This window comes from Ciconia boyciana, chromosome 2, assembly GCF_034638445.1.
Source record: "Ciconia boyciana chromosome 2, ASM3463844v1, whole genome shotgun sequence".
In the NCBI taxonomy this organism is placed as follows: domain Eukaryota; kingdom Metazoa; phylum Chordata; class Aves; order Ciconiiformes; family Ciconiidae; genus Ciconia; species Ciconia boyciana.
Genome location: NC_132935.1, coordinates 120127719 through 120151592, shown reverse-complemented (window position 1 = coordinate 120151592; position 23874 = coordinate 120127719). Strand labels below are relative to the sequence as shown.

Genomic DNA, 23874 nt, shown 5'->3' with positions numbered 1-23874 from the left:
ATCTTATAGCAGCAGTGAATCTTCAATATAAGGAAATGAGCAAAATGCTAGAGAAAAAGATCTGGGAGTGTAAAAACAAGCCAGGTCTAGCAGGATCTTAAGAACTGCTGGGCTCAGACTGAGCATTTCAGCCAGCTGTATTTCAGCCCAAAACTTTGAAAGGAACAGCTGTTCTCACAGGGGCAGCCAAGGGAAAGGATTTCTTCTCTGAAAAGCCTATTGAGAGGAAAGCATGTGCTGAGTCTGTCTGCCGGGAGGTGGGTCTCACCCGGCTGCACGGACCAAGCACAGTCCCGTGCCACCTGAACTGCAATTGCCACAGGATCAGCTCGAGAAGCCATCGCCTCCACAGTCATTCTTAAGAACTGGGGAAAAATATTTAGGGAGATGGGCTCCCCTCTTCAGACAAAGCTTTTGCAAATGTACCTTGCCCAGGCTGTGCCTCTGGCCTGCGAGCAGACATGCCACACCAGGAGGAAGTGCTGGGGTTTGAGGAAGTAGTGGCTAAAACAGCACAAGAGTGTTTTTGGTTGCGGTTGATTTTTTCTGGTGCAAGTTATTAATTGCCTCATTGTTAACACAAACAGTGCTCAGAATGTAACTATGGGTGGTTTTCTTTCATTAAATGTGATTTATTTTGCTTTAGCTCATCAACGTAACCAATAGAGAGTTGCGAAACAGAGTCTGTGCTCTGGAAGTGTCCTTGCACAAGGAAATTCCCCCAGCTCTGTCTTTCTTCTGTAGAAAACTTTATTTTGACTATGAAAAGCTTTGCTTTCCCAAGTTTTGTTTTTCCAAGGTCTGATTGAGCCTTGGGCTCTTCCGCACCACTGTTTGAGATGCCTTCAGATTACCAACCTGACTAAGCCTCAGGCCATTCCTCTCTCCCATTCTCCCTTGTAATCATGTTGTTTTAAAAGCTGTTATGCACCTGACCCCCCGGTATTTCTCTCTTTTCTCTGACTCCAAATTTAACCCGGAGAACGTCTCTTGACCTTCAGTACTCTCCAGAAAGAGATGGCCATTGGGAGCAGCGAGAATTTTTTGCTGCACACGATCTGCAAGACTCAAAGGAAATGAGCGGTCAGCGGTGGGCAGAGCGGTTTCTCTTTTTTCTTTTATTGTTCCATCTGGTTTTCTAGCATCACGCTCTTCACCAGCTGCACTGCAGAGTGGTGATTTTGGGGGCCCAGTAACTCAGTAAGGGGCAGCAGCAGAGAGGGCAGCAGAGCGGCAGCGAGGCGTGCTCAGGCACCCTGTCCCTCCATGGCAGCGGTAGCCCTTCAGGTCTGCAGCCTCAAGAGGTGCGTGCCAAAGGTTGCCTCGTCCAAATCGCCGTCAGACCGCAGAGCAGCTGCCACCCTGAGAAAAAGCAGAGACAACACAGCAGCCAGCAAAGTTAACCTGGTGATAAGCAAGCGCCGTGCCGTGACGTGCCTGACGGTGAGCCACCTTCTCCCTCTGGGCACGGGAGGCTGCTCGTACGTCAGGTCTTAGCCTTCACAAGAGCTGCAGTGTGTACATTCAAGAGAGGAGCTAGCAATTCGGGCTGGCAGAAGAGGGGCTGTTGCACAGCCAGTGGAGAGGGGGATACAGTGATGCTTCATTCATTGACCTGGCTGTAGCCCTTCATTCTTCAATCTTGCTTCTCCTTCTGAAAGAAAAGGCTCCCCATTGCTCCCTCAGCCAGGTGCTGTGCTGGGGGGAGCATGCAGCAAGGGCTCCCAGCCTGGCCGGGGCCGTCCCACCGGGGTCTGGGTGTCAGGGAGCCGCCCGGGGTTGGGGTAGGTGGTAGCCAAGGCCAGTGGGTACCAGTGGGGTGAATAAGGCAAACTCGCGCCCTGTGCTGTGTTATAAAGCATAAGGGATGTGATGAAGGGAAAGGAAAACAAAACTGGCTAGAAAGTGCTGAGGAGACAGCAGTGACATACACAGTTATGTTGTTTGCTTCCTTACACTACACCCAGCCTTTCATTTTGTGCGAATGTGGCACACTGGGCGTGTTTTTCTCTCTTTCTCTTCTTTCTCCCTTTGGCTAAAGCCTTGTGAGTCTCCTGGACTTCAGCATCAGAATGACTTCACCAGTGAAAACAGCCCAATACGAGTGAGCCTGTTTCACAGTCATTAAAAACAGAGACCAACTGCACTGTCAGGGACGAGGACAGCCTCCATGACAAAGCCGGGCTCCTTGCAGCGACGTTGCTCAGCCCTCTCTCCAGAAAAGGCACCTCCTTCTGCCTGCACCCACCGCTGCTGAGGCTGCCCCTCTCCTTCCCTCCCCAAGCCATGTCCCCAGGCTGCAGGCGGGTGCGTTGCTCTGAGCCCAGCCTTGGGACAGGGCAGGAACCCTCCGTACCTGCTGGTCACACCAGTGGCTGCCAGAGTAGTTTCCCTCTCTTTCACCATCATTCTTGCAGCAACGGGCCCAGCAGCAACACTGGAAGTCCCACCCAAGATGTGGTACACAAATTTTTAGACATATGGCTTATAATCCTCTTGGAAAAAAAATATAAATTGTGTGTGTATAGCTTAAATACACCAGTAGCAATGGAATTCTATAGAAAAATACAACCCTGTTCTTCAAGTTGTCCCTGAGCCATAAAAATGAGTTCATGAACTTTATGTGGAGGCATGAGTTTTGCTAAGCTTTAGAGGGAAGACATGCAATTATTTCTCCCAAAAGTGCAATGTGCTCTTTTGCCTTGATCATCGTCTTTATTTTGTGACTGAAGAATCTGTGAGAGAATAGTCAGCTCCTTTACACATATTTTACTTGACAGACTTCTTACACAGCTTTAAGATTGCTAATTAAATATATGGTGTAGCGTCTGGTGAGTGCTTTTAAGGACAGCTTCATCTTGCAGTATATAGTCAGGAGGATACATGTACCTCTACACATAGAGAGACAAAGCCTGTGTGTGTGTGTCTGTGTGTGGCAACATTTTGTTGGCAGCAAAATCCTGCAGGTATGTTCTGCTTAAGTAATAAAAATAAGTCGTGGATTTGCTTGGTTTCAACTGCCAACAAACCCAGCTACTAAGAACCAAAGTGATGCTCTTTTCATGGCTGAATAACAGCATTTATATTCTCTATGGAGCAGATGGGAAAGTGATATATCATGTCACCGCTGTCTGGCCTGCAAGAAATGCGCTAGTGTTTGGTGCCTGGTAGGAGTGTTGCTATTAAGACAAAGCAGAATTACGTGTCAGACACAGAGATTGATGCAATCTCTTTGTTTGCAAAAAATACACTTAAAGTCTTGCTCATCTACCTTGTAGAAACAAACTGACAATTTCCCCACTCAGAAAACCCCAGAAAGCTCCAGTTTGCTGTTTCCTCCCAGCCAGTTATTACCAGAAGAACTATTTCTTCTCACTCCCAGGGTGCTCACTTGCTCATCCTGTCCTTGCATGAACTACCAGGAAAACCATGGCCAAATTCTGCCCGGCTGCAAGCAGAAAGCGATGCCCTCCTTTGCACCATCCAGCCAAATTAAGGGGCTGGATTGCTCCTTCTCCTTGCCCTTGGGGAGCATGGGGAGTACCAACAGCTGCAACCACGCTGGCTCAAAGCCTGTTGTGGGCAACCACAGGCTGGATGCCAACCACCTCCACTTCCACACGAGCCTCTTTGGCCAAGATTGTTCCTGCGTGAGCACGCTGTTGGACAGCTGCTGCCCAGCCACCGGTACCACATCCTTTCCGACCAGCCTTAGCGCCAATAAAACCTACTGATCAAATAGGTGTGAGGTCATGGTTTCATCATCACGCACGATGGTCCTGCAGATGATATGGCCTCACGCCAGTGCTCCGGCAGGGTGGCAGGAGAGGGGCTGCTGCAGTACCCCAGGAGGGACCCACTGAATTCCAGCACGTCCTCTTGATAGCGAGTAACCTGCAGCGACATTTTTGTTCCCTGCTGTCCCTTCTGTCCAGAGGTGTGGTTTGGGATGGAAGTAAAGGTAGCAGCCGGTTCAAAAGCAGAGTGTAAATGCCAGGGTTTTTTTCCCCAGAAAACCTCTGGAACAGAGGAAGTGACAGTGAAACTGTGATAAAGGGCCCAGAGGGTATGTCTGCAGCTCTTGGGAAAGGAGAAGCTGAAGAGGGAGAGAAGAGAACATCATAACCTCTTCCTCATTGTAAAAACAGACTTGGCTGCTAATTTTACCCCCATGGTGACTTTGGATGAGGGAGGAGGGCGGCTGCTTCAGCAGTGCTGTGGCAGCACTTCTGAAAAATATCATTCTTTGCATGGCAAGTCCCACAAGCATTAATTCTGTGTGTCTACGTAGATACCGTAAGCTGATCCTGCCTTGACTGTAGTGGTACTTAATATGTAAACTTGAACTCATGCATATGTTTCAGGAGTGGGGTCCAGACTTTTAATCTGAGATCTTAATCTAGACTGGGGTTATCACAGGGCTGATGGCCAGGGCTGGGAGGCAGAGCTCGGGGGGGACAGGGGACCAGCAAGGAGCTGGGCTGACCGTGTGTGTTGTACCTGCCTTGTGAAACCCATGGGGCACGGGTGGAAGCACCGGTCTCAGAAAATGACCTCAACTCAAGAGCAGGTTTTGCTTTAAAAATGGAGTAAGAGTTTTCGTGAGGAGCGGGGCTTCTTGGGGCCCTCCAAAACTCAACTGGGCAAAGGAATTGCTACTGTTCACTTTACCCACATCCTGAAAGAGTTTGTTACCATGTGCAAAACTCCTCCAAGGCAGACAAAAAGTTGTTTCACCCACCAGTGCAGACCGACTGTCCGGAGTGCATTTGTGCTTTGGGCCAAGTCTACATCCCCATCATGACTTCCAGGACTTGGTGTCTCTCTCCTATGTGTGACTTCAAGGGTGTGCTCCGAGACTGATACCAGTCATAACTAGGGTAGGAGAAATATTATTTAATGTGTTTTAACTTCCTTTAAATAAAAAAGGGTGCTCCATAAACCTGATTGAAAAACTAAGATCCCTTCCTGCCAAAAAAGTCCCATTTGGGATTTTTTTTCCCAATCCCAAATTGGAACAAGAGATCAGTTAAGGAAGCAGCTACCAGATAAATTCCAGTTTAGGGGAACAGAAATTGATTTTCTTATTTGACCTTTGCTGCCTGGGTAGCTAAAGAGTAAGCTGTCCTGCAAAGCCAGCTAACTATTTTTATTTATTTTTCCTGAGCTGGAGACCAAGCTGTGAAGCCCAGCAGCTCCAGCAGGGGTTTGAATAAAGTAAGTAAAAAATGCTCCCGAGATAGCTCCCATCAGTACATACCTTATGGTAGGGGGCTTCTTTGAAAGCCTCTCTACTATATTCCCCTTACATAATGAGACTGGACCTTTCCAATTCAGACAAGCTTAACCTCAGTTTGTCTGTGTAAATGCCAGGAACCTCCTTAAAGGGAGCCGTCTCAGCTGCTTCTGCCCAGGGAGGAGGCAACACCTGGTGAGGGGTGATGTGGCTCCTCTGACCAGGAGTGAAATGAATGTTGAATGCTTTGCTGAGTGCTCCTCACAAGGGTAGGGATGACTTTAAACTGTAGGATGTGTTCTTCCTCTGTTTCTATTTGTCTTGACAACAGAAATTAAGGTAATTTCCATCTTTCAGCCAACTTCTGCTCTCACTTGTGCCATTATGTATACATACTGAAAACAGTTGCATGATTTGTATTTCATGTGTGATGCTAACAAGTTCTTAGTATGTTGATTCAATCACATCCATTTTTTATCTCCTTTGCACATGTCTTAACTGAAAATCCATGCACAGCATTTCTTATTTATAGACTAGAAAAGGGGAAGATAAAATACAATAGAGCAAAAACACAGGGTTTGATGTGATGCCAGGAGTTTTGTACCAAATCTGAAGCAAGAAGGAAAAGATCCAAGTGCCTCAGGTTCCTGTGAGGTGCTCCTTACTATCATCACCAACCTGACAGAGGGCTTCCCAGCTGGTACAAACATAGTATCAAAGCACATCCTTAGTCCTGATCAGCCATCCAGGAGGTCTGATGCTTTGTAGGCTGGAGCCTCCATCTATAAGTACATGGAGCCTGCACCAGGCGACACGGCACAGCATGCTGCATCGTATAGATCGGTTATAATCAAGCATGCAGTGCAAAGCTACATTTACCCTGAGAATGATGAGCCACCTCTGAGGGCAGCTCAGCAGCGAGATCCTCCATCGAGGTCTCACCTGCACTGGGAGCACAGTGCGGAGGTACCACACGCCAGGCAGCCTGCAGTCAGTGTGAACAACGGTGGTGCAACACCTGCAGCTCCTGACCATGCAGCAAACAGGAGAGGAGGAGCCCGATCACACGATTTCAGACTCCTCAGTGGACAGGAAGCGAGGAAAAAAGCTGAGGACACCATCCCGGGAAAGGTGCAATAGCTGAAGGAGGAAGAGCAACAGCTGAGGTAAGCAGAGGCTAAATTGTCACCTCTCCAAGAGTGAGCTGAGGAAACGATGCGACCTGACGAGGACAAGGCACCTGGGAGCTGGTGGGTGCTTGGAAACTGAGGAGCTGAATGTGGTGGTGGATGCTGCAGCGCACCTTGGCCTCCCCCGGGCTCCCTGAGTGCCAAGGTGTAGCTCCTGGCAGGTGGGCAGTCCTGCCCTGGGGCTTGTTGGCACTGGGCTGCCAGCATGGGAGGAGGGCAGAAGTGGTCGGCACTGTCATCTCATCCATGGAGAACCTTTACTCTTTGTAAAGAGGCTCCTCTGCTCCCTTAGGACAGCTGCTAGGGAGGAGTCATACCTCCAACCTGAGCTGAAACAGGACACGATGATGGTCAAGAACTCAGTCTAACCCATGTATTGCTTAAGTGTCATCTGTACTGTCAAGCAAAACCAGAGAGGATGACAGCCTCGGCAGGGACTTGTCCCGCATACCTGAAGATGGCAGCATGGTACAGACTGAGGGCCACATGCACAATTTCCAGTTAGGACTGAGCCCCTGGTGATAAACGTGCCAGGGCCACTTGTTGTCACAGTAGTGAATCCCACACATTCCTTGCCTCCAAAACTGAGTGACCACATCCCAGTGGATAGATGGTCCCTGGCCTGTGCTGCCTGTGCCAAGCTCTGGCTGACCTGACCCACCTACCCCCATGGATGGCATTAAATGCTGGCAGCCAGCAGCGCTCCCTGGCATGCTTTCCTGGTGTAGACATAACCTTTCTTGTCCTCCAAAGGCAGCGTGTCTTTTCCTGGCTGTAGCAGGCGGACTCTGGTTTCGCTAATCCAAAAAGGAAAATGTCACCAGCGCAATTCTTGCCTGAGTCATGGAGTTTTCTTCTTGTGACTGTACTTCCAAAGAGATCAGTGGCAGGTCTCTCACTGGCATCAGTCAAATCAGGATCCAAACACAGTGCTGCAGGTAAGCCTTCATCTGGGATAATGTTAATTTAGACTTTGAACCGTTGTTTGGAGCCATTACTGATTTTTCTATACCTATTTTTAGCTTAATTTCATAAATACATGAGGCTACTGTGACCATGCTACCCTTGTACGTTCACCTGATTGTATGTCGTCTTCCAAGTCCCAGTAATTTTTGACACTGTTTGGCCAATTTCAACCACCCAGTTGGGATTAAATTCCTACCTGCAGACAGGCAGAGGGCAGCAGCCCCCAGAAAGGGGTGTGATGTGAGCTCTGTTCCTGTTGCACCCCTGAGAATCAGCAGGCCACAGAGATGCACGGAGTGCCCAACGTGGGGATGCTTCCATCACAGCTTGGAGATTTTTAGATATCAATGAACTTCAAGAAATAAATCGGTAAGAAACACAGCTTTTTTCCATTCTTAGTGCTTGCGCTTGTTGATACTGGTACTGCTCAGCTTTTTAAGTTTCTGCAGTGCTGAACCTTGGTAACAAAGAATCATATATATGGTGAAGTGTTTAGGAACTTGATACCATACCAGAAAACTTAAAAAATTGTAGCAGATTTGAAAGTCTTGACACCTGGGATACTTATGTTAAAAAACAATGCACCCTCAACCTTCACGTAGTAGAGGCTTAATAATTAGGAGTTGTCACTAACCATATTGGCTTAGAAACGTCTTAGTTTCTGAATTCTTAAGTATTTCAGATCTTGACATTGCTTTGAGGGTAAATCTGTAGTATCTACCTGTTCATGCTCTAGTCATAAGAGGAAATGACTCCTTTCTCTCCCAAAACCAGGACAAATAAGGTAGTTTCACTGCTTCTTTTTGTCTCTTAAAACCGAAGCCTCCACAGCGGGAGTTTAGTTATTGGGTTGATTTTCACCAAAATTTTGGTTTGATTGTTGCGGTTCTTCAAAGTAGGTGCTGGAGAACAGCGCGAGGTTTGCACAGGCAAATGGATGAAGAACATTATCCACATGATTCAGATGATAATTACTCATACGAATACTCTTTTAATGAAAGCAATGTCTGTGAAATGGGCGACTATTTTGTATTCTACACCCATCTCACTACTGTCCTCTACACTCTGGCATTTTTGCTCAGCCTGCTAGGAAACACTCTAGTGCTATGGATCCTATTCAAATACGAAAACCTTACATCTTTAACAAACCTCTTCATCATGAATCTCTGTGTCTCTGATTTAGTCTTCTCCTGCATGCTGCCTTTCTGGACAGTGGACCAGTCCTTTGGGTGGATTTTTGGCGAGTTCCTTTGCAAAGCGGTGAATGCTGTTTTCTCCATCGGCTACTACAGCGGTGTTTTCTTTTTGACTCTCATGACTGTCCTGCGGTACTTGTCCGTAGTGAACCCCCTTTCGACTTTGAGATCCCAGACGCAGTGCTGTGGTTTTCTGGTGAGCTTGGTTGTTTGGACTGGTAGCATATTAATTGTAGTTCCTGAGGTGATTCACACCACAGTGCAAGAAAACTTGGAAGGTGGCAAGACCTGTGATTATGCTGACTGGAAATGGAAAAAGGTGGACATTTATCAGAGAAATGTACTCTTCCTCTTTTCCTTTGGGATTATCATATTCTGTTACGTGAAGATACTGATAATCCTGCTCAGAGCAAGATCTCGCAGAAAGCACAGAACCGTGAAACTCATACTTATTATCGTGGTGACTTTTTTCCTGAGCTGGGCACCTTACAACATCCTCAGCTTTCTGATTACTTTTCCACCACCTACCTGTCAGTATGAAAAAGACTCCAACCTTGCCTTTCACATCAGCCGTAAAATTGCTTTCTCCCACTGCTGCTTCAACCCTGTGCTCTATGTATTTGTTGGAGTCAAGTTCAAGAGGCATTTGTTACGTTTATGCAGTCAGTATTTACTGTGTGGCAATGGTCAAGTCTCCAGCTCCAGGATCTGCTCTCAAGGCACACTCCACTATGAAGATGCGTCCATCTACTAAAGCGAGACCTAACTATGAGCACTAATCCTGGATGAACTTTCAGATTTTAAAAGCCATGGATGATCTCTAATTCTTAGAGGCACTTCCCTGAGGAAGACACACAAATTTACTCTTTGCAAACATGCTGTGTATGGAAAGTAATAAAAAAATGTATTTGCAGTGGGATGGAGAGCTGAGAATGCTGAGAAATTACTTCATTGGGCTGTAAGTCTTATCTTTATGATTTTTTATGCAGTGAGATGGATTTTCTCTCATTTATAGTTTCTTTTCAAAAGCAAAAAAAACCCCTGCTTTTTCCTTTGGGAGATAAAACATCAGGTTTTAACATAAATGGTGTTGCATGTTGCTTTCTTGCCTGACTTAAAATATTTGGATTGTATATAGCGATGGACACATATGTATTTCTGTGGCTTTTAATGCTTTACACTGCTGAACTCATTGGTTCTCTCTTTTTGGGGCTCTCAGGATTAACTGGCCTCACAATAGCTACAGGACCTCAGAGCCTCTGAAGTTCTCAGTGCAAATGTTCTTTTATCTGTTGGTAGATAAATATATATAAAATTAGCTTAGTGTAAAAGTAGTCTTTTGCGTCTGAAATTGAAAGTTTGGGAGAGCCCTAGAAGGAACACGAGCTGTTAAGCAGATACTTCACTAGGATATTAGTTTTCCTCCTGTTACTGCTCCTGCTGCAGGCACCTTCCAGTCTCTGAATATCACTTCAGGTGGTTGCAGCGGATCGGCAGCCCATCTCTCGAGCAGTGCAGGAGCATATTTGCCTCTAAATGCTCTCTCCCTCCTTTTCTCCCTTTGCCATGGTGCTGAGAAGAATTAAACTTTCTAAAAAGGTTATAGTGCAAGAACAAATGGCTTTTTTAATAGCAGGATAGAAATAGCTTGCTTTATTTGTAAAATAAATGTTTGGCCCTTTTTTTTTTTGGGGGGGGGGAGGCAGAGCAGCAGGTTTTAGCCTATATACTTGGATGCTTGCTGCTTCGCAACTTTTTAAAAACTGCTTCACAGAGATGTTTAAATCTCTGCTTAAAACATGATCATCAAAGCCAGACGTGTGTTTGTTTTTGGCGTGCTTCACATCTGTCTAAATACCAGATATGCTTGTATCTCTGAGGTGTGTGAGCGTCTGGTCTAACCAGCTGCCTGGCCACACACAAGTCTTCCGTTTCATGCATGCATCTCATCTCCATGGGCAGGTGGGAAGTAAAGTGCAAATAATTGCATGAACCTAGCTTTCGAAATGTTGCTAAGAGGGCTAGTTGTGTTAAGTGCAGGAGTGTTTTTACATGACCACTAAAACATGATTTCCCAACTAAATGCAAGTTGAGGGAATTCAATTCAACAGCACGCATTTTTGCAACAAAACCATTCGCATTCTGATGACACCAATCAAATCTTGTGGCTTTTTTTCTCACAGAAACTGATATTCTTCTTCATGATAGCTCGGTGGTTTTTTTCCTCAGGCAGTGTAACATGTAGTGCATACTCCAGTGTACCTGAATGACAAAGCCTCTGGAAACCAGAATATTTCATTTCCTAGCATTTGTATAGAAAGCCAAGGTAGCTTTGCAGTGGCACCAAGCAATGTTTTGGCAGTGGTTCTAAGCAACAATTTGGCTTTTTGGGTAGTCATCTTAAAATGTCTCTGTGTTGTTTCTGCATGATTTCATTTGATCTCTAAAGATCATCCAGAGCAGACAACAGATTCTTCTCAGCTGCTGTATAGTTTATAAAAAGCAGAAACTCAGCCACACCTATAGTACAATATCCTATTTCTGATCGTAACCAGAAGAAAGAATACCTAGGAAAAAGCATAAGAATGGGGCAAACATATATGACAGATATCCAAATAGTCTTCCTAGGTCTTGCCCATGGTTTCTAGTTTGTGCTTCAGTTTTAGCTGCCAGAACAAAGTGATCATATCTTGTCCCTTATCATCAGATGTGCCTTTCTGAACAAGTCAGTCCCGGTATCCCATTACTACAGTTATTGCCTGAAACTTAAAAAATTTAAAAGGTTACTCACTAATCCCACAGGGGAACTCACTTCTGTTCAGACAAACTATGGAAAGGTAGAAGTTGTCATTTGTCTAGTTGTGGTGGAGACCAGCCTTTGGCTCTTGTATCCTGATAAGACACATTTGAAATGAATGTAGTTGCTTCTATGCACTTCAAGAGGCTTTGGACTGGGGACTCAATACTGTCAATTATGAAGAGACAATCTACTGAAGGACAAATGAGTCCAAATTCTTCTTCTTCTGTTAAGCCAGGACCACTTCATGGGCACCAGCAAAGCTCTACAAGAGGAAAATGCTGTGACGATAGTAAAAGAAGGTCTTGTGCACCTACATCATTTCAACAGTCATTCAACTCATTGTCCTAGAGCTACGCTACCCTGGAATCTTTACTGTCAATACATTTTACATTTATCTAAAAAAAGTCAAGAAGTATAACAGAAGCACGAGAGATTGAACTGATCCTGCTCTGCCCAGTTTTTAACAAGTTATTTAAATCTGTTTGTAGCTTGAGCATATTTTGTTACAGTATATCTGAGCATGTAAAGGGAATGCTTAATATTACCCAATTGTACTGCTGCCTACCATAACCAAAGTAACTCAGCATGTGGAGATTTCCCCTCCTGATATAATGAAGTGGTACTAATAAACATTCAGAAATTCAATGGAATACTACACTGTGACTATTGTTCTCTGCCTTTCATAACCACCTATTAAAGTTAAGGTATTTTCAACTGAAGAAGTAATTGTGACTTTTCATAGATTAATTTAGCTTGGAAGAGACTTCTGGAGGTCATCCACTCCTCCACCCTGCTCACAGCAGTTCTATCCTCCCAGTCAGACAAGGTTGCTCAGGGCCTTTTCTGGTCAAACTCTGAAAACGTCCAAGAACAGGGACTGCATAACTCCTCTGGGTCCCTGTTCCAATGCTTAATAACTCTCATGGTGGATTTTTTTCCTTCTACATGAACAAAATTTCTTTTGCTACAGCCTGGTGATGTTGCCTCTTCCTTGCCTTCTCTATGTCCTCACATTACATAATGGAAAAGAGCCATCAGATCTCCCCCAAGCCTTGTTTTTTCCTGGGGCTAAACAAACCCCAGCCAATCTAGTCTCCTCATATGTCATGTGCTCGCACTCCTTAACCATCTTGGTGGTCCTCCATTGGGCTCACTTCAGTTCATCAATCTCTCTCTTGTATTGGGGGCCCCAAAACGGGATATGCTACTGCAGATGTGACCACATGAACGTCAGGTAGAGGGGAGTACAGGTTTCCCTCAACCTGATGGCAACGCAGGCCCATACACAGTTAGTCTTCACTGCTGCAAGGGCACATGACTGAGTTGTGTTAAACTTGTTGTCCGCTTGAACCTCCAGATCTTTTCTGGCAAAGCTGACCTCTAGCTAGGTGGCCTCCAGCCCATGCTCTTGCAGGGAGTTAGGCCATCCCAGGTGCAGGACTTTGCATTTGCCATTGTTGAACTTCCAGGGCGCCTGTCAGCTCATTCTTCAAGCTTGTTGATGTCTCCTTGCATGGCAGCCCTACAACTCAGCGTGTATCAGCTGCTCCCTTTTATTTGGTTTCATCCATGAACTTGCTGAAGGTGCACCCTGTCCCATCATCCAGGTTGTTAATGAAGATGTTAAACAGTACCAGCCTCAGTACTGACCCCCAAAGCATGCCACTCATAACCAGCCACTCATTAAGATTTCAAACCAGTGACCACTACCCTTTGAGCCTGATGGTCCAGTCAGTTTTTCATCCACTTTGTAGTCCACTCATTCAGTCTATATCTCCCCAGTGTGGCTACAAGGATGCTGTGGGGGACTTTGTCAAAAGCCTTGCAGAAGTCAAGGTAAATGACATGCACAGCTTTCCCCTTATCCCCAGAGCCAGTCATCTCATTGTAGAAGACAGCTGAGTTGGTCAGGCACTATTTTTTCTTGGTAAATCTGTGCTGGCTGTTCCCAAACATTTTTGTCCTGCATCTGTCTGGTAATGGCTTCCAGGAGGATTTGCTCCACCATCTTCCAGGGCACACGGGTGAGACTGACCAGCCTATAGTTCCCTGGATTGTCCTTCTTGCCTTTTTTGAAAATGGGCATGACCTTTGCCTTTTTCAAATCATCAGGGACCTCCCCTGATCACCATGGCCTTTAGAGGCAATAGATAGCACCTTGCAATGATATTGGGCGATGCCCTCAGCACCATCACATGCACCCTGCTCAGTCCCGCAGACAGTAGAACTATATGTCCAGTCTACTTAAGTAGTCCCAAAGCAATTCTCCTCTGCTGTGGGTTGTACCCCTCTCTCCGAACTCTGCTACTAGGCACAGAGACCTGTAAGGCACCTGGAGCTATATCCATTGTCAAGAGGAAATATGTTGGTGTAGCTTCCATCTTTGTTTATCCACATATGTTATTAAATATCTGTATTTGCTAAAGCCACAGGATATGCCCAGTGCAGGTCTGGGGATGGACAGCCTGTGCATCTCTTTCCTTCTGGGAGCTCCAGATGCTTGGAAAATACAGACTGCTCTGGGTAAAACATAATGCTCGGGGGACCTTGACTATTTAATTTCACTCAATCAACTACTAGGTGGTCTGAGCAAATGCAGAACTGAGAGAAAGAAGTTTGTGAAGTGAAAAAGGAGAAATTAATTGCTTTTGGAAACCACAGTCTATTTGGGGGAGGGGAGCAGTGTCAGATTGAGTGGTCTCAATATTAAAACTGTTGTACAGTGCCAGGGGTGCGTTTATGCAGGATGGCACCTCTAACCCTAATTGCAAATTACAGTTAAATGGACATGCTCTTGCTGCTCTGATTAAGTCCATATTAAGTTCCACCCAGTGGGAACAGGAGAACAACGGCTTCTCCCACAAGCAATTTAGCTGGATTGGGCCCTTCTCCCTACCTGTCTTTTCAGCACGTCAATGCAAAACTGAGCATCACTGCCATTGCTTGTCAGCGCTCCCACCTTCTGTGCAGCCATGGGAGCCTGTATCAGTCAATGATCTGCCAATAGGGAAAATCCTCACTGGTAAGGGGTAAGGCAGGTAACCAAATTAATCCTTTCCACTACCAATGCAAACTGTCTTAAATAAAATAAGCAAACTTAAAATCCACACATTTAAGAAAGCATCCTGTTCCTAATAAAATCAATGATATTTTTGCTTCTGATCATAATCAGAGCAAGAATCAGGCTCATAAATGGGTGCAATGCATTGGGCAAAGCACAGCATGCACTGCTTATTGCCAGAAGTATTTTCATCGGGAGTCAGGATACCTCCATCTATAACTCAATATTTTGAAAATACCACCAGTGTTATTAAAATCATAAATAAAATTATATTTTATCTTCTGCTTATGGTTACTCAGCAGTTTAAAATGCTTTTGCTCATCCAGTGTTTAAAGAGGAAGGCCCTGTGTTAAATGGAGAGAAGTTTGACTGATATTTGCTGTACTGATTAGATGCCTACATGTTCTTCAGGAAGCAATACTAAAGCAAGCCCAAAAATTAGAATGGAAAATAATGCGAGAGTTAGCTGTCAGTCAAAATGAGAACAGACCAGTAAGAAGCACCCGTAAAGATAACCTGTGAAGACCAGTTGTATATCATCATAAAGGAGGGATGAACACAGCTGTGCTTCACTTATCAGCACAGAGCTGTTCTTGAGGTGAACTCACTTGCTCCTACGCATACCAAATGTTGAAAGTGAGCCTCAAGCCCGTTTATTCACATAAGGAACCCTATCCACATTTAAAATACAAAGAACACTGAAGCCGTCTCACAGCAATCACCCATGGCAAGGGACTGCCGCTAGCAGTCTTTCTCTGCATCTCACCTTCTTCATGTAAGAGCATTACAGCCATGAAAGATGAGAGAACCCAGTAAGGTTGGTCTTGCAGAAAACAATTTGTGGTTTGCAAACATGGCGATTATTCATTTTTTACTTTATTTGCAAAGCCTTGTGTCTGGAACGGAATAACTATACAAGTTGGGGAGGGCAGCTGCCTGGAAAGGAGCTCTGCAGAAGAGGATCTGGGGGCCTTTGAACATAAGCCAGCAAGCACACTCACAGCAAAGGAGGCCAACCACATCCTGGGCTGTATTAGCAAGAGTGTAGCCTGCAGGTCCAGGGAAGGGATCCTTCCCCACTATTTGGCACTTGTGAGGCTGCATCTGGAGTAGGTGTCTAGTTTTGAGCTCCCCAGTACAGGGAAGTCATGGACATACTGGAGGGAGTCCAGCAGAGGCCTTCAAGCTAGTCAGGGGCTGGAGAACATGATGGATGGGGAGACGCTGAGGGAGCTGGGTTCATATGGCCTTAGGAAGAGAAGGCTCAGGGGAGAGCAGGCTGCATCTGCAACTGCTTGACTGGAGGATACCCAGAAGATGGAGACAGACTCTTCTCGGAGATGGACAGCAATGGACACAAGCTGGAACATGGGATATTTCAGTTAGGCGTAAGCATTTGGTGTTTTACAAGGGTAGTCAAATACTGGAACAGGGACTCAGAGAGGTGGTTCAAGAGTCGACCGAATCTTGAGCAACCTCATCTGATTAGACCTGCTTTGAGCAGGGGTTTGGAGTAGAGACCTCCACAGATCCCTTCAAATCTAAACTACTCTGATTTTTATGATTTGTTGCCGGAGCAACATTAAACCAAGTAAATGTTGCCAAAAGATTGTTTTAGTGCAGAATTCAGGCTGAAGAACACAGTCCTCTAAGAGAACTGCACACAAAATTCAAAACTGAAAAGATAGGTTTTGATGTCCAAAGCCTTCACTGACCTGCGCAATGAACACGTCATGGAAGTGATTCCTAGTTGAGATTATGCCTGTTAAAAAAATGGCGCTACTTAAAAAGGTCTCATTTTGCTTTTGTATGTAGGTATAGAAATGGCAAGAAATAAATTTCCTGGAAAAATTTATTCATGGAGACGTAAAACAGAAATTCCTGCCACATAAGGAACTAGCAAAGGTTCAATAGGTACCATACACAAGGGAGAGGTTTGAAAGGAAGCCAGCCCCTTCTGACACATTGTAAGCATTTTCAGATAGAAGTTTTAGGCTCTGTAAATGTTCAATATATATGTACCTTCAGTTTTATATCAGAAGAGCAGTGTAAGACAGAAGATCCTGGCTGGAGTGAAGCAAAGAACTGAGAATGACAGAGAAAAGTGCAGGGAGTGGAATACTCTCTCCATATTCAGGAACTGCTGAGATAGGAGATCCAAAATATTTTTGAGTTTGTTCCATTCCTCCAAACAATGCTACTTTCTCAGGTCAAGTTCTGTTTCTTGATGGCAATATCCCTCCAGCCATCCTAATCAGCTCTTAATCTCTGAAAGCCTTAGTATGCTCTTTATCCATGTGCCACACACCTTTATGTATACAAAAGACTCTGGTTCATTTAAACTGTACAGTCCAGAGTCTCTGTCCTGGTTCTGCCACATCATTGCTGGTTCAGTTGAACCCGCACCAAACCAGCTCAAAATCTTGGTACCTACTTTGTCCACACAGGAGTGAAATGCAGCCAGTTCTGAGCAGCGATAGCTGCTAACCCTAATGTGCTCCTGTGGAAGTCAGCCTCAGAAGCTGACCTGATAATTAGCAGAATATTCTTCCAAGCCCCTCAGCCACCTTGTCCAAAATGCCAAATTTGCTTCTAGAGGTTTTCCAGAGCTTTGCTGGTTCTTTTTATGTTGCCTGCTTCCAGCTTTATACCTACTGACAATTATTTGTCCACCTATTCAAAACAAAGTGCAAACAAATGCAAAAAGTGCTTCCAAAGCTTTCTCCCCACAGTCACAAAAAGTCTCTGATGATGAACAGCAGCCTGTTGTTCAGTCTAGCTACAATGGTATGTTAATCCACTGAGGGTGAGCAGGGAAACCGAGAGGTTGCTACTCTCATAAAATACCTCAAGTGCCTCGTGGAAGCAAAGCCCTCCCCAGTTATCATATAACATCAATTAACTCATTAAAAAATTAAAAGAAAATATGTAGCACATGTAACAATAATCTCAGACAGATGGAAAGAACGCATCCTACGGACATGTACTCAGAGACCACTAGAAAGATTCACAGAATCTAATAGCCACAGGAGACATTTTTTCTGTTTTTTTGACAGAGCTCAGTTAGTTAAGAGGGTTTAGTAAAGACCTGCTCTAGTCAACGAGGCACCAAAGTGTTGTCAGCATGAGATAATTAATGACTGTATAATTTTACTTTATGACGAGCTAGACAGCGTGAATGTAAACTGGCTTGTCTGAATGGAGGAAACTCTTCCCACATAAAAACAGAGCACATTTATGCATCACCATTAAAACTAAAGGATTCTATATTTATTTGCAAACTTTGTACAGAAATGACTTCTAGTGCCACCAAAATGCAAAAAAAACCCCCAAAACCAAAACAAAATCAAACCAACCCACATTCAAACTGTATTTTCAGAATCACTCCAAAAGAACTGCAGCTAGCATTAGATTTAACTTCTAATGTCAGAAGTTGATTTCAGCCCTTAAATATTTATCTTGGCCTACATTTTAGCCATATGGAACAGAACCTAAAGAACACAGCATGATCCTTTAATGATCCTTAATACATGTTGAGTAGCAATTTAGTAGTTTTAGTTGATTGAGTTGGGTACCTCTATGGAATATATTTACAATTGCAAGGGTAACATTCCATCAACTAGTGAAAATATTTTTCCCGACAAAGGCTTTCCTTTTGCTGGGATGACTGACATTGCCTTTCCTGGGCTAGTAAAATTGACAGTAATTCCCATCCAGCTTATCTTAGTTTATGAAGAAGTTAATCAATACATTTCATCAGAATAAAAATAAAGAAAAGCAACACAAATGGAACAGATAATGCATTTTTTTTTCTAGGGCAGCTTCCAAAGAGCAAAAATTTTGAACCTCTTTTGTTGCTAAGAAATTAAAAATATAGAAAATTCTAAGGAAGTGTTGGTCATTGACAAATCTAGCTGGAAACAGCATGTTTTTCTCTGAAGAAATTGATGTCTGTATAAACAGGCAATAATTCGATAATTAATGTCAATAATCACATATTTCTGAAAGTAGCTGGTTACTATGTAATTAAAAGGAGGAACAATCCATTCTACTTGATTATTTTTGAGTGAGAAGTAAAACTGCACAAAGACTTTTTGAAAATATATAAACCCCTCTCCGTTGCCGTGAAATTATCTGGGATTTGATTTATCATTATTTGCGACTGATGACCCCGAGGTTACTTTTGGAAGACACCTAGTTGTCTACAGATCGATGGAGAACAAACATTTGTTTTCAGCAGATTCTCCTGGCCCTGTACTGCACGATGCAGCAAAGCGTGCCAAGAGAAGTCAGCCTGAAGGCTGCTTCCCAACTATGTAAGACATCCCATCGTGTTTCATGAGTCATGTGCCCACAACATGCTTAGCCCTATAACCTGCACTTCTGAGGACATTAATAGCTTTTGAGCTATTCAAAACCATACGTTAGATGAAGATTATTCACCAAAACTTCACTTAGTCATCCTTATGTTGAGGATGAAAAAATGAGGATGATGGAGACATGTCAGTGACTACATACTACATGTATTTCCTCAGTCTTGAAAATACCATGCTTTGATCTTATGGCTGCCTAAGCTGAAGTTTATGACACTAATATAGTCACAAGCATTGTGGCAAGAACTGATGACAAACCATTTGGTCACAAGTTTCATTTAAAATAATTTATTTACCAAGGCAATGTGGAAAAAAGCAAAGGAACCTAGTTTTCAAGTATACTTCAAATACAAAACCAGTGTTGCCTATTTCAGACACTGTGAAAGTCCTTTCCAAGTATCATATGCCTTCTGGAAGGGTTAATATTTGAAAAGGAAGAGTGGAAATAGCTTTCCACTCTTGTAGAAGGAGCCTGGTTCCAGCTGGGAGATGGTGTGGGAGTATTAGGAACCCTGTGCCCCACGTAACCACTGGCACCCTGCCTTAGGAAGCGACCTCTTGTTCCAGTTTCACACCCGCTTTCTCACACTCTCTTACCGCATGTGGCCTTTATTAATCCCTACCTACGTGTTTCAGCCGTGGGAAGAGAATTTTTCTTTCGTCAACTGACATGGACTGAAACGGGAAATCTGCTGTGTACCGGATTTATCGCGCCTGACTTTCATATTCACTTCAGTTGTCCGTGCAAAGAGCTTGTCGAACTGACGCAGAGAAAGAAAAACAAACACACACACACACACACACACACACCCATATTGAACTGTCCTAAAGACAACAGTCGGTACTATATTAGGAAGTTACACTTTGTGACAGGCGACCTTGCTTGAGGGTACCAGAAACGCACACTCCTGAGAGGAAACCGACCCAACCCTGCAGCTGTAGGGGAAAGCGGCGATTTTTCCCGCCAATCCATTTTAAAACTCTTTTCACCACGGTGCTTTCCCCCAGCCGCCCCTCACCCCGTCCCCGCTCGGCCAGGCCCTCCGCGCCCCGCTCAGGGGACCGCCACGGCCGGGCCCGGCCGGGAGCCCATAGCGGCGCACCCAGCCACCGCCCCGGGGGTGGTGAGGCACCTCCAGCGGCCTCATGGGAGTTGTAGTCGGCAGGGAGCGGCGAAGGGCGGCGGAGCCTCACTCCGGGCCGCCTCTCCCCGACATGGCGGTGGCCGCGCAGGTAACAGGCGACACCCCCCTGGGACCCCCTGAGGGAGCGCGGAGGGCGGCGGGGCCCGTGGGGAAGAGGTGGCGGCTGCCGGAGAAAGGGAGGGGGGAAGTAACTTCAGCCGCTTCCACTTGTTGCCGCTCAGAGCTCGGCTCCGGGGGGAGGAGCCCTGGCGGGGACGGGGGAGGGGGAGAGATCTGCGCCGCGGCCCCTCAGCGTAGGGGCGGCCTTGGGGGGAGCCCGGCTCGGCCCTGTGGCGGGGTGAGCGCGGGCCCGGCAGGGCCACCTCAGCCCGCGGTGGGGTGACCGGCTCCGCACACACAGGCCCTGGGTGGCCTGGATGGTGGCCACTGTCCGCCTAGGCGCTGGCCCTGAAAGGCGCTGGCCCCAGAGGGCTCCCCGCTGCTCCCCGTCCCTCAGGGCCAGCGCCTAGGCAGATGGCAGCCAGCGTCCAGGCCTAGTCGCCTTAGGTGTCATCGTTTCCACCTGGTGAGCAATGATTTTAGGCCGACATAAACACTCCCCTCTGTTTTCTCCCGTCATCCACCCCTGAACAGACCCTCGGAGTTCTCCGCACCGGTCGTGGCAGCTGCCGGAGGAGCAGAGTCACCCGGGGCCCTGCTAGAAACCAAATACCCGCCCGTGTCCGTGCCCTCACCCGCTATAAAGTGCTGATAGACAAATATTTGCCGCGGCCCTAATCCCGCTTGCCCTTGTGTCGGCAAATCTCCGGCAGACGGACAGGGAGAGTTTTGCTGGCATGCGGGGCGGCTGGGTCCGTCTCCAGAGCAGATGCTGGGTTTGCAGCCGGCCCTCCTCCGGCTTACGTTGATCCCAGTAATCCAGAGGGAGCAAGGAAACAAAAAAGCGAGGCTTTAGTTAAATGGTCATCCGACGCCTTTGGGCTCTGGATTCTCCTCGGGCAGAGGTCCTGTGGTGGTGAGTCGGGCTGTGGAGGGGCTGTGCTATGTTTTAGAGGCTGGTGAATTCGTTGCTGTTGCAGCTGCCTGTTCAGGAGCTCAGGGCCCTGGTGTTTTCCACCTGGGTCATTGCATCCAGCCTCCTGCTGATTTTTGCCTGTGCAAAGGTTTGCTTGGCATATGGAGTTGGTCAGCTGTAGGTGTCACACTCCTGGTTCAGCCTCTCACTTGAAACCGAGTTACTTTTCAAGTGTAAACAAAAAGGGAGGAGTACCAGGGCTTCGTCTCTTTATGCTGAAGTGTGAAAGTGGGTGTTTGATTTTATCCAGCTCTGACTTCACTCACCCATGGAGACAGGCTGGGATTAAACTTTCAGGGTACAACATGGACTCTGTCTTGTCAGCAACATGGCGACATATTTTCTGTTGGTGTTTTTCTTGGTTTTGGTTCTGATATGATGTTGCAGGACATGCAGCAGAGGAGATAAACTGCCTTGCAGTAGTACGTTTTATGCTTTCCAGATATTATTCTGTACGAGGCAATTTCCTGAAGTCTTCCAATGATCCTCGTGGGAGCGCATGAATTTAAAAAATGTTCCAAACAGTGTTTCCAAACATTCACATTTAGAAGACTGGACTGCAGTTAAAAAGTTGTATCTAAGTTACTATGGTGGAAAACAAGTGATAGTTGATTTTGCTTTTCTTGTTGTAGTATATATACTTGACAGCATTTGTTGTGAACATGGTTTCAGTACTTCTTCTGAAGAGCCAGCTAGTTAGTTAGTTAGTTATAGAGCCTGATTTTCATGTATAAAGGAGCCTCTTATGTACACCATCTGCTAACAGTGAAAGGGTGTATTGTATTTGCAGTCCTTCTCTGCACTGCTAGAAGGTTACATAAAAGGAATAGGAATTTGTACTAACATCTAAGACTTCATCAGTGGGGGATCAAGACCTAAAGGAACAACTGGGGAGAGAAACCTACTCAAACTGTAAAGAAAAGTATGTGTAAAATTGCAGAAATTATCTGGTGGACTCAAGGAAAAGTAGTGCTGAAAATTGTTTTTAACTCAGATTGTTATTTGTTTTTCTTAGTTGATCACTTTTAAAAATTAACAATTTCCTATTTGTTAAATAAACACTGAACCCTTCTAGTATTCTTTAGATGTTGTTGAGATTATTAAACTGAAGGGAACAGTAAAAGCCCTAAATGTTTTTATTGTTACCCATTATTATTTTTATTTATTTATATTACTATGTTTTTACTTCTGTTTGGTTTTGCCAATGCAAGGAAATTTTTTAGCAGCTTGTATCTAGTCTAGTTCATATTTTCATGTAGTAATTCCAGTTTGTCCAGGGAGTGGTGGCTGTTTGTGTCCAAAAATTCTGTAATAGTAGTAATTTTAAATACTTTGCCCAAATGTATTCAGAAGAAGGCTTTACGGTTTGTAACACTGGTAGAAGGAGCAGAACCTTTTATGTAGAGCATCTCGATCTCAGTGCTTGGAATAGGTCTGGGAAACTGTTTCAGCACAGGGCCTTGACTCGTACACCCTTCCCTTTGATTTAATATTTTTGTCCATCACAGTATTCTGTGGTTGCTGATGGTATAGTGATGTCAACAAAGATATTTGTAAACAGTTAACCCCTGAGTGTGTCCACCATGACATTTAATTTACTACTGGGAAGGAGGATGAGCACAGAAAGGTCTTACTACTGCTGCAAGCCGACTTAGGTTTTGAAAGTGAACAGGTTGGATCAGGGTATCCCTGAATAACTGGGCTCATGCCAAGCCTGCGTCATCTGTGAGCCTGTCTGTTCCCAACCGGCTCAGCGGTGGCAGTCTTATTCAGGCCTCTCTTCCAAAGGCTTTTAGATCTTTGAGGTTTGTAACTCTGAAATTTCCCCTTCCCTATAAAAATGGTGACCTTCACTGGAAAACCCATGAGAAAAGAGGGAGAGAGGAAATACTCCGTACTTCCTGCTACAGAGGAAAGAAGAATTTTTGATGTTGGCTCTGAGGTAGCATGATTCACTCGGTGGCCTGTCAGTTTGGGTTGTCTCAGCGTGGTTTTTGCTTAATGTGCTTGCCTCGCCTCCTATTTGATCTATGTGTGCGTGACCAAAACCTCTAATTTTCAGTGTTGCTTGTTGCTAGTTCACTGGGAACTACATATAGGCCAGGAGTTGCCCTAGGGAGTTACTGCTGCTGTTGGCTGGATGGAGGACAGATGGAGTGCTACAGATGGGCAAGTCTCAGCACCCACCCACCAAACTTCCCAAAACCATTAGGTGGAGGCAGCCTTTTCAAGTACTTCTGAAACCTCAGCTTGGAGGGACAGTGTGGAACAGTAGATACAGAGGTAAAAAATCCTGCTAAGGAAAGCCCCCATTCAGAGTTAGGATGTAATGGTTGTTGCTTTTAACTATCCCAAAGTCTCAGAGGTGGCTGAGATGCTTTCTTCAGGCTGAGCTTGCTGAGGAAGTTAACAAGGCTCAGAGACCAACTTTGGAGACCTGAAAAACATGAGATTTTTTGAAGACTCCTAGCTTGTACAATGAGCGAGTTGAGTGTTGTGAATCACCGATGTTCCTTTGCAGCTGGAAGTCCTCTAATGTTTCTATTTCTGTAGGTATCTATGTGGTGTTCCTCAGAGGAGCATCTGAGCGTCAGGTGCCTGGCTTGAAGAACGTGTAAGTGATTTAAATAGTTGGGTGAGTTATGGGGAGGAAGAGCAGGTTTTGTGGCAGGGAGGGTACATAGGGACATGGGGAGAATGGCTTGGAAGAATGAGAGTGTGAAGGGGGAAAAAACCTTTTCACTTTTGAATTAAACCTATCTTTTCAGCTCACCATACAGGCATTGAGGCAGCAGGGGTACCTTTCCCCAGGGGGGGTGAAATAGGATGGGA

The 23874-nt window shown here is 45.4% G+C and overlaps 2 protein-coding genes across 7 annotated transcripts in view; both read left to right on the top strand.

Moving 5' to 3' along the window:
- The first annotated feature begins 8325 nt into the window (after positions 1-8325).
- Positions 8326-9445, top strand: XCR1 (X-C motif chemokine receptor 1). The gene has a single exon (XM_072851431.1). The coding sequence runs from the start codon at positions 8326-8328 to the stop codon at positions 9340-9342; it is 1017 nt and encodes a 338-aa protein (XP_072707532.1). The 3' UTR covers positions 9343-9445.
- Positions 9446-19946: 10501 nt separating this feature from the next.
- Positions 19947-23874, top strand: part of FYCO1 (FYVE and coiled-coil domain autophagy adaptor 1) — a 53400-nt gene continuing 49472 nt past the window's right edge. For 3 of the 6 annotated variants that reach the window (XM_072853806.1, XM_072853805.1, XM_072853800.1), the window contains exon 1: positions 19947-20055. The gene's annotated coding sequence lies outside the window, so the exon portion shown is untranslated. Of the gene's footprint in view, positions 20056-20410; positions 20533-20628; positions 20983-23595; positions 23657-23874 lie in introns of those variants that run through there. The other 3 variants (XM_072853801.1, XM_072853803.1, XM_072853802.1) reach the window with 3 other exon arrangements.